The following is a 15,350-nucleotide window of genomic DNA, read 5'->3' as shown; positions in this document are numbered from 1 at the left end:
TCTCACCACGGCCCGGCATGATGGCTCGTGCCTGTAACACCAGCACTTTGGGAGGCTGAGGTAGAAAGACTGTTTGAGGAGACCAGCCTGGATGACATAGTGAGACTTTGTCTCTACAAAAAAATCCCTCCCAGAAAACTGTGACGAATGGTTAAGAGGGTATTTTATACTTTTATTTATTTTTATTTTTATTTTTTTTGCTTTTTTTTTTTTTGAGACAGGCAGCCCACAATATATTTATGCTTTTATAATATAATTTTATATTATGTGCCTTTTACCCTAATTTTTTAAAAAATTCGGCCGGGCGCGGTGGCTCAAACCTGTAATCCCAGCACTTTGGGAGGCCGAGGTGGGTGGATCACGAGGTCGAGAGATCGAGACCAACCTGGTCAACATGGTGAAACCCCGTCTCTACTAAAAATACAAAAAATTAGCTGGGCATGGTGGTGCGTGCCTATAATCCCAGCTACTCAGGAGGCTGAGGCAGGAGAATTGCCTGAACCCAGGAGGCGGAGGTTGCGGTGAGCCGAGATCGCGCCATTGCACTCCAGCCTGGGTAACAAAAGCGAAACTCCGTCTCAAAAAAAAAAAAAAAAAAAAAAAAAAAAAAAAAAAAATTCAAATTTCATTCACAATTAAGACTATAAATCTGGGCTGGACATGGTGGCTCATGCCTGTAAATCTCAGCACTTTGGGAGGCTGAGACAGATGAATCACCTGAGGTCAGGAGTTCGAGACCAGCCTAGCCAACATGGTAAAACCCCATTTCTATGAAACGTACAAAAATTAGCTGGGTATGGTGGCACATGCCTGTAATCCCAGCTACTAGGGAGGTTGAGGCAGGACAATTGCTGGAACCTGGGAGACAGAGGTTGCAGTGAGCCAAAATCGTGCCACTGCACTCCAGCCTCGGTAACAGAGACTCCATCTCAAAAACAAACAAACAAACAAAAACGCATAGATCTAAGTAGTCTTACAGAAGTAAAGGCTCAAAAGGAAAACCTGAAATTGAAGATTTTATGTCACAATGTATATAATTTAAGCTACAATTTTCAACCACAGTAGTTAAAACCAGACCAAGCCAAAAAAGGTGAATTCACTCATTTTGCTTCCTTAACAGTGCCTTTTACCCAGAAGCATGATTTTGAAGACAGACCACATTTCACAATTCTGAAATACTTCACAAATGTCATGATTTGCAAATAGAAAACAAAAACAAAAACAAAAACCCAGAACAAATAAGCTTTATGTATTTCAACACAGAAAAATCCCCGAAATATAATGTAGAGTGAAGAAACATAAGTTTCCAAAGATAGGAGATATGAATGTAAAAGATACATAGGGCTGGGCGCTGTGGCTCACTCTGGCAATCCCAGTGCTTTGGGAGGCCAAGGCAAGAGGATCACCCTGTCTCTACAAAAATTTTTTAAAAATTAGCCAGGCATGGTGGTACATGCCTGTAGTCCTAGCCAATGGGGAGACTGAGGCAGGAGGGTTGTTTGAGCCAGGGAGGTTGAGGCTGCTGTGGGCCCTGATCACAACCCTGCACTCCAGCACGGATGACGGACGGAGACTCTAGCTCTGGAAAAAAAAAAAAAAAAAAAGATACATATGAGATAAATACAAAAGGTCAGTCCTGGTGCCAGGGCTCATGCCTGTAATCCCAGCACTTTGGGAGGCCAAGGAAGGTGGGTCACTTGAGGTCAGGAGTTCAAAACCAGCCTGGCCAACATGATGAAACCCCATCTCTACTAAAAATACAAAAGTTAGCCAGGTGCAGTGTCGGGCGTCTATAATCCCAGCTACTCTGAGGCTGAGGCAGAATTGCTTGAACCCGCGAGATGGAGGTTGCAGTGAGCTGAGATTGCACCACTGCACTCTAGCCTGGGCAACAGGGCAAGACTCCATCTTAAAAAACAAACAAAAAACAAAAAAAACCTCAACAATAGGTGGTCGGCCAGGAGCGGTGGCTCACGCCTGTAATCCCAGCACTTTGGGAGGCCGAGGCGGGTGGATCACGAGGTCAAGAGATCGAGACCATCCTGGTCAACATGGTGAAACCCCGTCTCTACTAAAAATACAAAAAATTAGCTGGGCATGGTGGCGCGTGCCTGTAATCCCAGCTACTCAGGAGGCTGCGGCAGGAGAATTGCCTGAACCCAGGAGGCAGAGGTTGCGGTGAGCCGAGATCGTGCCATTGCACTCCAGCCTGGGTAACAAGAGCGAAACTCCGTCTCAAAAAAAAAAAAAAAAAAAAAAAAACAATAGGTGGTCAAGCAACCGAGTCAAAGAAAGAGACAAAAGGTTTGAATAGACATTTCATCAAAGAAGTATATGAACAGCCAACGCACACATGAAAAGATCCTCAACACATGACTTAGTGGAGAAATACAAGTCAAATTCACAACGAGACGCCATTTCCCAGCCACTAGAATGGCTAGTCAAAACAGTGAACAACCCCAATGCTTCCAAAGTTGCTGTATTAGTCAGTTTTCACACTGCTATAAATTCTGCGAATGGGTAATTAGTAAAGAGATTTAATTGACTCACAGTTCTGAATGGCTGGGGAGGCCCGAGGAAACTTAGAATCATGGCAGAAAGCAAAGGAGACACAGACACCTCCACACAGTGCAGCAGGAGCGAGCAGTGGGAGAGTCGGGAAAAACTTTTAAACGCATCAGATCTCGCGAGAATTCACTCTTATCAGGAGAACAGCATGGGAGAAAACGCCCCCGTTACCCAATCACCTCCCTCCCTTGACACGTGGGGCCGATAGCTGGAGATGAGATTTGGGCGGAGATACGGAGCAAACTGTATCAGTTGTAGAGTAACAAAAACTTTCGTATGTCACTGATGGAAATACAAAATGGTGCAGCCACTTTGGAAAATATTTCGGCAGTTTCCTAAAAAGTTAAACTTAGGCTAAGTGCTGTGGCTTACACACCTGTAATCCCAGCACTCTGGGAGGCTATGCGTTGCTTGAACCCAGGAGTTCAAGACCAGCCTGGGCAACATTGTGAAACCCTGTCTCTACAAAACACACACACACACACACACACACACACACACACACACACACACAAATTAATATTCTTATTTTTTCTGCCATGCTTGGCTAATTTTCGTATATTTTGTAGGGACGAGGTCTCACTAATATTGCCCAGGCTGCTCTCAAACTCCTGAGCTTAAGCGATCCACCTACTACTGTCTCCCAAACTGCTGGGATTACAGGCATGAGCACTGCATCCAGCCAAAGCCCACAAAAATTAGCCAGGCATGGTGGTGCATGCCTGTAGTCCCAGCTATTGGGGTGGGGGTGGGGCTGAAGCCAGATGTAAAAGAAGATGCATTGTATGACTGCATTTACATGGTATGTTCCAAATAGGGCAATCTATTGATCTATTGAGGCAGAAGGTAGACTAGCGATTTCTAGGGGCTGAAGGAAGGAGAATGGAGAGTGACTGCAAATGATTTGCTTATTTTTGAGACAGAGTCTTATTCTGTCACTCAAGCTGGAGTGCAGTGGTGCCATCTCAGCTCACTGCAACCTCCATCTCCTGGGTTCAAGCAATTCTCCTGCCTCAGCCTCCTAAGTACCTGGGATTACATGCGCCTGCCACCATGCCTAATTTTTGGATTTGTAGTAGAGACGGGGTTTTATCATGTTGGTCAAGCTAGTCTTGAACTTCTGACCTCAGCTTCCCAAAGTGCTGGGATTACAGGGGTGAGCCACTGTATTTTAATTTTTATAATTTATTTTTATTTGTAGAGGAGGGGTCTTGCTATGTTTCCCAGGCTGTTCTTCTGTTCTTCAACTCCTGAGCTCAACCAGTCCTCCTGTCTCAGCCTCCCAAAGTGCTGGGGTTACAGGTGTGAGCACTGCACCCGGCCGACTTTCCTATTTTAGGAGCAAGAAGTAAACTCCATTCACTCAGTATCATTACACATCTTGGGTCTCTGTTACAGCATTGACATCCCTAACTATAAACCTCTCAAGGTTCCTGCTGGTTTTCTTAACCTCCGGTGAGCTAACCTGATATCCCTCCAGTAAGATCTTTTTCTGCTTCAGTTAGCCCAGGAAGGTTCGGTCGCTGGCAATGTAGTCATTTTGCAACTGTTTACTCTGTGCTAAGCAACTTCCTAAGTGTTCTGCATGTGTTAACTGACCCACTTTCAGAATAACCTTACAAAGGAAGTTCTGTTATCACGCACAAGATGCCCACTGACTTGCCCAAGCTCACCCAACTGGTATGAGGCAGAGCTAGGGATTGACTCCAGGAATTTTGGGATCAGAGCCCAAACTCTGCCCATGATGCTCCACTGCTCTCCAGACAGATGATCTAAGCCTAACAAGACTGCAAGCTACACACACATTCATAGGAGCCCTGTTCATAGCCACCATGCAGAAGAAACAACCCCAATGTCCAACAGATGTATGAATGAACAAATTGTGGTCTAGCCTTACAATGGACTATTATTCAGCCATAAATAGGGATGATGGGGGCCAGGCCTGGTGGCTCATGCCTGTAATCCCAGCACTTTGGGAGGTGGATCACCTGAGGCCAGGAGTTTTGAGACCAGCTTGACCAACATAGAGAAATCCTGTCTCTACTACAAATACAAAATTAGCCAGGCATGGTGGCGAATTCCTATCATCCCAGCTACTCGGGAGACTGAGGCAGGAGAACTGCTTGAACCCGGGAGGCAGATGTTGCAGTGAGCCAAGACTGCACCATTGCACTCCAGCCTGGGCAACAAGAGCAAAATCCAGCCTCAAAAAAAAAAAAAAAAAAAAAAAAAAGGATGATGAGCTGGTACCTGCTACAACATGGATGAACCTTGGAAACTTTATGTTACTCGGGAAGCTGAGGCATGAGAATCGCTTGAACCTGACAGGCAGAGATTGCAGTGAGCTGAGATTGTGCCACTGCACTCCAGCCTGGGCAACAGAGCAAGACTCTGTCTCAAATAAATAAATAAATAAATAAATAAATAAATAAATAAAGCCGGGTGCAGTGGCTCATGCCTGTAATCCCAGCACTTTGGGAGGCAACGGTGGCTAGATCACGAGGTCAGGAGTTCAAGACCAGCCTGACCAACATAGTGAAACCCTGTCTCTATTAAAAATATAAAAAATTAGGCCGGGCGCGGTGGCTCAAGCCTGTAATCCCAGCACTTTGGGAGGCCGAGGCGGGTGGATCACGAGGTCGAGAGATCGAGACCATCCTGGTCATCATGGTGAAAGCCCGTCTCTACTAAAAATATGAAAAATTAGCTGAGCATGGTGGCGCGTGCCTGTAATCCCAGCTACTCAGGAGGCTGAGGCAGGAGAGTTGCTTGAACCCAGGAGGCGGAGGTTGCGGTGAGCCGAGATCACGCCATTGCAGTCCAGCCTGGGTAACAAGAGTGAAACTCCGTCTCAAAATAAATAAATAAATATATATATATATATATATATATATATATATATATATATATATATATAAAATTAGCCGGACGTGGAAGTGGGTACCTGTAATCCCAGCTACTTGGGAGGCTGAGGCAGGAGAATCACTTTAACCTGGGAAGTAGAGGTTGCAGTGAGCCAAGATTGCACCACTGCAGTCCAGCCTGGGTGACACAGCAAGACTCTGTCTCAAAAATAATGAATAATAAATAAATAAAGTCAGACACAAAAGACCACATATTATGTGATTTCATTTATATGAAATGTCCAGAATAGGTAAATCCATAGAGACAGATTATCAGACTGGTGACTGCCAGGGGCAGGAGGGGGAGTGGATAGGGAGTGACCGTTTAGTCAGTGCCAGGGGGAGTGGATAGGGAGTGACCGTTTAGTCAGTGCCAAGTTTTATTTTGGGGAGATGAAAACGTTCTGGAACCAGACAGTGGTAATGGTTCCACACTGTGAAGGTACTCAGTGTTGCTGAATTGTTCCCTATACAAAGGTTAATTTTATGTTTTTTGATTTCACATCAATTAAAAAAAATGGGCCGGGCGCGGTGGCTCAAGCCTGTAATCCCAGCACTTTGGGAGGCCGAGGCGGGTGGATCACGAGGTCGAGTGATCGAGACCATCCTGGTCAACATGGTGAAACCTCGTCTCTACTAAAAATACAAAAAATTAGCTGGGCATGGTGGTGCGTGCCTGTAATCCCAGCTACTCAGGAGGCTGAGGCAGGAGAATTGCCTGAACCCAGGAGGCGGAGGTTGCGGTGAGCTGAGATCGCGCCATTGCACTCCAGCCTGGGTAACAAGAGCAAAACTCCGTCTCAAAAAAAAAAAAAAAAAAAAAAAAAAAGGCCAGGCAGGTGTTACTTGGTGTGGCTCACCCTGGGTGTCCACATATGTCAAAATATCAAATTAAACATGTCATATATGTGCATGACATTGTATGTCACTTATACTTCAATAACGCTGCTATAAAATGGAAATCAAGGCTGGGCAAGGTGGCTCACACCTGTAATCCCAACACTTTGGGAGGCTGAAGTGAGTAGATCACCGGAGGTCAGGAGTTCGAGACCAGCCTGGCCAACATAGTGAAACCCTGTCTCTACTAAAAATATAATAATTAGCCAAGTGTGGTGGCAGGTGCCTGTAATCCCAGCTATGCAGGAGCCTGAGGCAGGAGAATCACTTGAACCCATGAGGTGGAGGTTGCAGTGAGCTGAGATGGCGCCACTGCACTCCAGCCTGGGTGACAGAGCAAGACTCTGACTCAAAAAAAAAAAAAGAAAGAAAGAAAGAAAAAGAAAATCAAGACAAGGTGGGATGAGCATCTACTTCAAAACAGAGAAAAAAGGGGCTGGACATGGTGTCTCACGTCTGTAATCCCAGCGCTTTGGGAGATGAAGCAGGCAGATGGCATGAGCTCAGGAGTTCATGACCATCCTGGGCAAACAGAGACCCCCATCTCTACCAAAAATTAAGAAATTAGCTGAGTTCCAATGCAAGGAGAAAAAAGAAAGAAATCAGCTGAGTGTGGTGGCGGCACACCTATAGTCCCAGCGATTCTGGAGGCTGACGTGGGAGGACTACTTGAGCCTGGGAGGCTGAGGCTGCAGTGAGCTGTGATGGCGACACCACACTCCAGCCTGGGTGAAAGAGCAAGACCCTGTCTGAAGCAAAACAAGACAAACAAAAAAACAGAAACAGAGGCTGAGCACAGTGGCTCACACCTGTAATCCCAGCTGCAAAGTCTCTTCCTAGAGTAAAAGGTAGTTTCCACGCTGGCCCAGGAGAGCCCACATTATGCAGGTTTGTAAAATACATACATCATATGTACATGCTTTTCTTTTTTCCTGCTCATCCTTTCAGAACATGAAACATGTTTTGTTTTGTTTTTTTGTTTTTTTTTTTTGAGGCAGGGTCTCAGTCTGTGGCCAGGCTGGGGTGCAGTGGCATGATCATGGCCCACTGAAACCTCTGCCTCTGGGCTCAAGTGATTCTCTCACCTCAGCTTCCTGAGTAGCTGGAACTACAGGCATGCACCACCACACGAAGTTAATTTTTTGCTTTTTTGATAGAGACAGGGTTTTGCCATGTTGCCCAAGCTGGTCTCGAATTCCTGAGATTAAGCAACCCTCCCACCTCAGCCTCCCAAAGTGCTGGGATTACAGGTATGACCTGCCATGCTTTTCTTTAAGAAACAAAATAAGCCGGGTGCAGTGGCTCACGTCTGTAATCCTAGCACATTGTGAGGCTGAGGTGGGTGGATCACCTGAGGTCAGGAGTTCAAGACCAGCCTGGCCGTCATGGTGAAACCCCATCTTAAAAAAAAAAGAAAAGAAAAAAGAAATGAGCCTCTTCACCAAGAACTCCACCCCCAGAGGAAGTGGATCTGCTTTGCCCGTTTTCAAGGAGTCAGCCGGGGGTCCTGCACAGCCCTACCCAGCTCCAGTACCATGCAATGGTCTCCCTGTACTAGTCCCCCCAACCCCTCTTTTTTTTTTTTTAAATAAAGACGGGGTTTCACCATGTTGGTCAGGCTGGTCTTGAACTCCCGACCTCACCACCTTGGCCTCCAAAGTGCTTAGATTACAGGCATAAGCCACCACGCCCGGCCCGGAAACCCTCTTGGATGAAGGAAGACTGAAGACCCGCCCCTTTTCTGGGGAATTACTTTCCTTCTCCCTGTGTTGGCCGGGGCTGTTAGGACAGTGTGTGATTTCTTAGTGATTTCCTACAGCCTTGCTCCCTTCCTCAAGGCTGGGAGGAGATAACCATCAACCCAGCAATTCTCAATACATTTTTATTATTTAAAAAAAAAAAAAGCCAGGTGCGGTGGAGTGTGCCTGTAGTCCCAGCTACTCAGGAGGCCGAGGTGGGAGGATCGCCTGAGTCCAGGAGTTCTGGGCTGTCGTGCGCTATGCCGATCGGGTGTCCTTACTAAGTTCGGCATCAATATGGTGACCTCCCGGGAGCGGGGGACCACCAGGTTGGCTAAGGAGGGGTGAACCTGCCCAGGTCAGAAACGGAGCAGGTCAAAACTCCCATGCTGATCAGTAGTGGGATCGCACCTGTGAATAGCCACTGCACTCCAGCCTGGGCAACATAGCGAGACCCCATCTCTTAAAAAAAAAAAAAAAGCCATAGCCTCTTGCTGTTTCAGGAACAGGCCAACACCACACCTGTCCTTGGAGTTTCATAGATGCAGCCCTCTCTCCATTTCCCTCCATCTGAAGTGCTGCCTCCTCGCTGCCCACCTGTCTAGATCTGCTGTAGGGCCCCATGAATCCGGAGCTCCTCCCTGCCTCCATTCCTCTCAACCCCCAGCATGCCCATGCTTGATTAGCTCTTTCCTTCTTTTTTCTTTTTCTTCTTTTTTTTTTTTTTTTTTGAGATGGAATCTTGCTCTGTCACCAGGCTGGAGTGCAGTGGCACGATCTCGGTTCACTGCAACCTCTGGCTCCTGGATTCAAGTGATTCTCCTGCCTCAGCCTCCCGAGTAGCTAAGATTACAGGTGCCCGCCACCACCTCCAGCTAATTTTTGTATTTTTAGTAGAGACGGGGTTTCACCATGTTGGTCTCGATCTCTTGACCTTGTGATCTGCTGGCCTCAGCCTCCCAAAATGCTGGGATTACAGGCGTGAGCCACCATGCCTGGCCAGCTCTTTCTTTACTGCTGGTCTCTGACACTAGAATGTCAGCTCCAGAGAGGCCCTCTGTTTGTTCCCAGCTGGTTCCCAGCTACTAGAATGGCGCCTGGTGCACAGCTGATACTCAGTACACGTGTCCGATGCCAGCTCCCCCTCTCCCTGTCCACACCAACTTCAGCCCCATGCCATTGCCACTGGGGGACCCAAACCCACCACTCAGCAACACTGTGACCAGCCCAGGAGCGGCTCTGTGGGCCAATAGATCAGGCTGGAGCTTACCTAAGGCCCATTTTCTCCTGGGGTGGCGGCTCTCAGCCATCTTGCTCCGCTCCAGGCAAGGGCCTGGCTGGCAGAGAAACCAACAAGGGGACAACACGGCCTGCCAGGAGATGGGAGAGGCACAGCTCTCAGAGCACCTCCCAGGGTTTTGGGAGCTGGGATGAATGGGTTTCTGTCCTTTACACCCTGTAGTCTGGAGTCACTCCGGAGGGAAGGAGTCCGGATTCAGCCCAGCCAGACCTTCCTCAACAACTATGGGGTGGGGCAGGGAACACTGGAAAGGAAATTCGTGGGTGAGCATTTGTATGTAAGCCCCGGTGAGGGCAGGGCTGGGGCTGTCTTCGTCACCGCTTCGACCCCGGCACAGGGTGGGGCAGAATGGGTAACTCAGTGAGTTTTTCTGTTTTTTATTTTTTTTTGTGGGCAACGCTCTACTGAGGACGCTGGGCCCATGCCCCAGTGCGGCATCATCTCAGTGAGTTTGTTGAATGAAAGAATAAATGAAGGATATTTTTCCTAAGGTTGACATAGACTTTATTTATTTATTTATTGAGACAGAGCCTTGCTCTGTTGCCCAGGCTGGAGGCTGGAGTGCAGTGGTGCAATCTTGCCTCATCATGCATCATTATGCCCGGCTAATTTTTGCATTTTTTCTAGAGACAGGGTTTCACCATGTTGGCCAGGTTGGTCTCAAAAACTCCTCAAATGATCTGCTGGCCTCAGCCACCTGAAGTGCTGGGATTACAGGCATGAGCCACCCAGCCTGGCCTTTTTTTTTTTTGAGACGAAGCTTCCTTCCTGTTGCCAAGGCTGGAACGCAATGGCTCATGTCGATCTCGGCTCACTTCGACCTCCGCCTCCCAGGTTCAAGCAATTCTTCTGCCTCAGCTTCCCCAGTAGCTGGGATTACAGGCACCCACCACTATGTCCTGCCAATTTTTGTATTTTTAGTAGAGACAGGGTTTCATATTGGTCAGGCTGGTCTTGAACACCTGACCTCAGGTGATCCACCTGCTTTGGCCTCCCAAAGTGTTGGGATTACAGGCATAAGCCACCGCGCCCGGACCCAAGGACTTTTTAAATATGAAAAAAGAATGCATCAAGTTGAAGACAATCAGTTTCATTTACAAATTTATTCTAACCTCTCTCCCCAAATCGCAAGGTAAACGGAATTTTAGCTAGTAGAACGCGCGAGCAGTGAACCGTCCTCTGGCCTCTTGCATTTTGAGAAGTCGTTCTTTCCATTTCCACACACCCTGGCCACCCCCGACACTGCAGTGGGGGAAGCAGATGGCCCTGATGCCCACAAAGACTGGCCACCTGTCAGGGGAGGGCGGGGCTGAGCGCGAAGTCTCATTCGGGTCAGGACGGCGCTGGGGTCAGGAACTGGGGCTCCTCCTGCCCATCTTCACATTCCCACCACTTTCTTTTTGTGTGTGTGATACTCAGTCTGTCACCCAGGCTGGAGTGCAGTGGCTCAAATCCTGGCTCATGGCAACCCTCACGGCAACCCCCGCCTCCTGGGTTCACGCGATTCTGGTGCCTCAGCCCCCTGAATAGCTGGGATTCAGGCATGCACCACCACCCCCAGCTAATTTTTGGATATTTAGAGAGATGGGGTATCACCATGTTGGCCAGGCTGTTCTCAATCTCCTGACCTCATGTGATCTGTCCACCTCGGTCTCTAAGAGTGCCGGGATGACAGGCGTGAGCCACCACATCCGGCCTGGGTCACAGACCCACTCAGGACCCACTTGGTCAGTTCCCTCTGCTCCAACTTCTCCCCTTCTTCTAGAACGAACTGAAACGCTGTTTCAGGCCAGATGAGGTGGCTAACACCTGTAATCCCAGCATTTGAAAGGCAAAGGCGGGCAGATCACCTGAGGTCAGGAGTTCGAGACCAGTCTGGGCAACTTGGTGAAACCTGGTCTCTACTAAAATGCAAAAATTAGCTGGGCGTGGTAGCATGTGCCTGTAATCCTAGCTACTTAGGCGGCTGAGGCAGGAGAATTGCTTGAGTCTGGTAGGTGGAAGTTGCAGTGAGCAGCGATCAGGCCACTGCACTCCAGCCTGGGCAACAGAGCTAGATTCTGTCTTCCAAAAAAAAAAAACCAAAACAAAACAGAAAAGAAATGCTGTTTCAGAACCTGTTTCTTGGCTTTCTATCTGGCAGATCTTGGTTCAGGCCATTTTTACCTCCTTAGAGGAGGGAGATGAGGGTGGAGGTGGGGTAAATCCCGCCCTCCCACTTTCACCTGCCGCCTGCTGGGAGCAGGCCCAGGTGAAGGGTCACCCCGTTTACTCAATGCTAGAATCTCAGGTGTGATCCAGGGCTGCTCTGAGAGGGAACAGAGAGGGTCCCCTACTGCCAGTGCCACCTCTGGGATGCCCTGGGCCTGTGTAGAGATTGCCATCCCTCAGCCTCCAATCGGTCATTGCCTCTCTCTCCTCACTCTGCAGCTGGGGTAATCCAAGACCCTCACTCTGCCCCTGCTACTTCACCACCCTGGGAAGTCGGCCCCTCATTGGCTGTGGCACCTCTGGCAAGTCCCCTTGCATACACTTGGCCTCAGCTTCCCTAGCTCGTAGGGTGACTTTTGGGCCTCTCCCCAGCAGAGCCCTCCCAGCTTCCCTCCTGATTTTAATAAGCTCGGTACCCACTGTGGCGATCCACATGATGGTTCTCCGACACATACTCAGGATGCCTTCATCACCCTGCGGCTCCTCTAATTAGGAGACAGCTACAGTCGGAAGGGTAGACTGCAGGCTAGTGGGGCCCACCCGCCTCCCACTTCAGTGGAGCATCCTGGAAGAGAAACCCAGTGGCAAAAGGTGGTTCCTAGACTGCTCCTCTCAGCTAGAAGGAAGGCTACGTGGCCTGCGGGGTTGGTGGGAGTCCCAGAGTCCTTTTTTTTTGGGGGGGGGGGACAGGGTCTCACTCTGTCACCCAGGCTGGAGTGTAGTGGCGTGATCACAGCTCGCTGCAGCCTCAACCTCCAGGGCTCAGGTGATCCTCCTGCCTCAGCCTCCCAAGTAGCTGGGACTACAGGCATGCACCAGTACACCTGAATCATTTTTTACTTTTGTAGAGATGTCTCACTATGTTGCCCAGGCTGGTCTTCAACTCCTGCACTCAGAGATCCCTCCTGACTTGGTCTCCCAAAGTGCTGGGATTACAGGTGTGAGCCACTGCACCTAGACACCAGCATACTCTTGGGGTGGGGAGTAGCAGTGGGTTGAACGGCTTGAATGGTGGACTCTCAACAGACACGTCCACATACTAACGTCCAGGACCTGTGATTATGACAGCTTATTTGAAAAAAAGGTTTTTTAAAAGATGTGATTAGGTTAAGTGTCTTGAGGTGGGATCATCCTGAACTTAAGATCGACCCTACCTGCAATGACACGTGTTCTTGTAAGAGACAAAACAGAAGAAGGAGAAGGTCCTGTGAAGCTGGAGGCAGAGCCAGGGAAGGCCTGGAGTCACCAGGATCTGGAAGAGGGAGCTGTCCCTGTCAGCACCTTGGTTTCAGACTTCGGGACTCCAGAACCACATGAATGAAATTCCTGTTGGACTCTAGCCATCAAGTTCACGACCCAGTGGTGACCTGTTACGGCAGCCCCAGGAAATTAATCAAGGCGTTAAGGCCAACTGGTGGCCTAATCAGTGGGATGGGGGTGGGACTGGGGACTGTGGAGGCAGGAAGGTACCGCTATATGAAGATGGACTGTCAGATCAGTCCAGAGCTGCGAGGAAAGAAAGCAGGAACACAGATCGGGAGACGCGGATGGAGGATGGAGGATGTGACAACTGAATCCATGGACTTGGATTTGACTGGGGCCCTGAGAAATGCTACTCAGCACGGTGGGGAAGGTAAGAAAGGACCCGCCATGCAGTACAAGGTGCAGGGACTCTGAGGACAGGAAAACAGGAGGCGGAGGCTGAAGGACAGGCTGGATTAGCCCTAATTAGGATCAAATTTTCCACCATGGAAAGGGGGTTGGAGGACACTGCCAGGAAAGCCCCTGCAGCGCCATTCCAGTGGTTTGTGCCATAGACTCTAGGATGAGGGAGTTCTGCTGGAATAGTCCACTCGGGGCCTCAAGGAGTTAGTGTTTCCACAGATTGACTGCAGGCCAGGACCTTGGGTTTTTTTTTTTTTTTGAGACAGAGTCTTGCTCTGTGACCCGGGCTGGAGTACAATGGCACGATCTCAGCTCACTGCAACCTCCACCTCCCGGCTTCAAGCAATTCTTCTGCCTCAGCCTCCCAAGTAGCTGGGATTACAGGCACCCGCCACCATGCGCGGTTAATTTTCGGTTTTATTTTGAGACACAGTCTTGCTCTGTTGCCCAGGCTAGAGTACAATGGTGCCATCTTGGCTCACTGCAACCTCCACCTCCCAGGTTCAAGCAATTCTCCTGCCTCAGCCTCCCGAGTAGCTGGGATTGCAGGCGTGTGCCAACACTCCTGGCTAGTTTTTGTACTTTTAGTAGAGATGGGGTTTCATCATGTTGGTCAGGCTGGTCTCGAACTCCTGACCTCCACCCGCCTCAGCCTCCCAAAGTGCTGGGATTATGCCTAGCCAAATTTTGTATTATTATTATTATTATTATTATTATTTTGAGACGGAGTTTCGCTCTTGTTACCCAGGCTGGAGTACAATGGCGCGATCTCGGCTCACCGCAACCTCCGCCTCCTGGGTTCAAGCAATTCTCCTGCCTCAGCCTCCTGAGTAGCTGGGATTACAGGCACGTGCCACCAGGCCCAGCTAATTTTTTGTATTTTTAGTAGAGACGGGGTTTCACCATGTTGACCAGGATAGTCTCGATCTCTTGACCTCGTGATCCACCCGCCTCAGCCTCCCAAAGTGCTGGGATTACAGGCTTGAGCCACCGCGCCCAGACAAATTTTGTATTTTTAATACAGATGGGGTTTCACCATACTGGCCAGACTGATCTTGAACTCCAGACTTCATGTGATCTGCCTGCCTCTGCCTCCCAAAGTGCTGGGTTTACAGGCCTCAGCCACAGCTCCCGGCCACATCTTTTTTCTCCTGAAGAGAGCAGTGATCCCCAGCTAGAGATGACGTTGAAGGTGACGGGGAGAAAAGGCCACTGCAAGACACTTCATTTCCTTACAGTGGTCTGTACCGATTGACAAAAAGAAGGGGGTGTTCCAGTATAAGGGAGGAGCATCTTAGGAAAGGTTAACACTGATCAGGTAAACCGGGGATGGGGGTAACCATAATACATTGGAGTCAGCTCAAGCCCAGGTTCCACTTTTTCATTTGCCAGAGTGCCCGCGATGTCCTGCTGGCTAGGGCCTTGCGGGTCGTCCTGGTTTGGAGTGGGGTTAGGGGGTGAAGGATGACGGAGGGGGCTATGTTGCAACGCTTTGCCTGCTGGTCCCAGTGGCAGGTAAATACTGCCCTCATCAGCCGGGGTAACCAAACACCAAGTTGCATCAAGATCCTGGTGGTTTCCACTGGGCGAGCGCAGGCAGCGGTGGTGCGGGAAGAAGGCCACTGTTAGGTACATACGGCCACGCCCAAATTCAGGCTCCAGCAAGCTCCTATTTCTTGGACGCAGGCACTGCCTGGGACGCGGACCGGCCGGGGTTGCAGAGCTGGGCGCGCACCTCTTGCAGCTCCGCGCGCAGTTCCTCCAGGGCGCCCTGTGGCGGCGCCGCCTGCACCTGCGCCTGCAGCGCTTCGAGCGCCAGCGCCAGGTGGCCTACCTCGTCCCGCAGAGCGTTCCAGGCGGCGCGCTGTTCCTCCTCCTTGTGGCGCTGCTGCGCCTGGTGGCGCCAGTACTCCAGCACCAGGCAGCCACCGCCCACGATGAAGATGGTGGCTTCCCCCAGGAGCTCCGCGCCGAGCTCGGCGGCCGCCTCCTCGTTCAGCGGCTTGATGACCGTGCCCCGGAAGCCCATGATGCGCATCTTGGTCCGCATCTCCACCCAGTGGTACA

General features: G+C 49.8%; 2 protein-coding genes across 3 annotated transcripts in view; both read right to left on the bottom strand.

Annotated features, from left to right (window-relative positions):
• LOC104653261 (outer mitochondrial membrane lipid metabolism regulator OPA3) overlaps positions 1-15,187 on the bottom strand; it is a 23,905-nt gene extending 8,718 nt beyond the window's left edge. The window contains exon 1 of one of the 2 annotated variants that reach the window (XM_074386175.1): positions 15,118-15,187. The gene's annotated coding sequence lies outside the window, so the exon portion shown is untranslated. Of the gene's footprint in view, positions 1-2,550; positions 5,382-15,117 lie in introns of those variants that run through there. The other variant, XM_010350959.3, reaches the window with a different exon arrangement.
• The window catches only part of LOC101049854 (optic atrophy 3 protein), a 38,216-nt gene continuing 28,365 nt past the window's right edge, over positions 5,500-15,350 (bottom strand). The window contains exon 2 of the mRNA XM_010350958.3: positions 5,500-15,350. Within this exon, the coding sequence (XP_010349260.2) occupies positions 14,953-15,350 (398 nt within the window). The 3' untranslated portion in view covers positions 5,500-14,952.

Source organism: Saimiri boliviensis, chromosome 14 (assembly GCF_048565385.1).
Source record: "Saimiri boliviensis isolate mSaiBol1 chromosome 14, mSaiBol1.pri, whole genome shotgun sequence".
In the NCBI taxonomy this organism is placed as follows: domain Eukaryota; kingdom Metazoa; phylum Chordata; class Mammalia; order Primates; family Cebidae; genus Saimiri; species Saimiri boliviensis.
The sequence above is the reverse complement of the archived record's forward strand: the minus strand, read 5'-3'. Positions and strand labels throughout refer to the sequence as shown.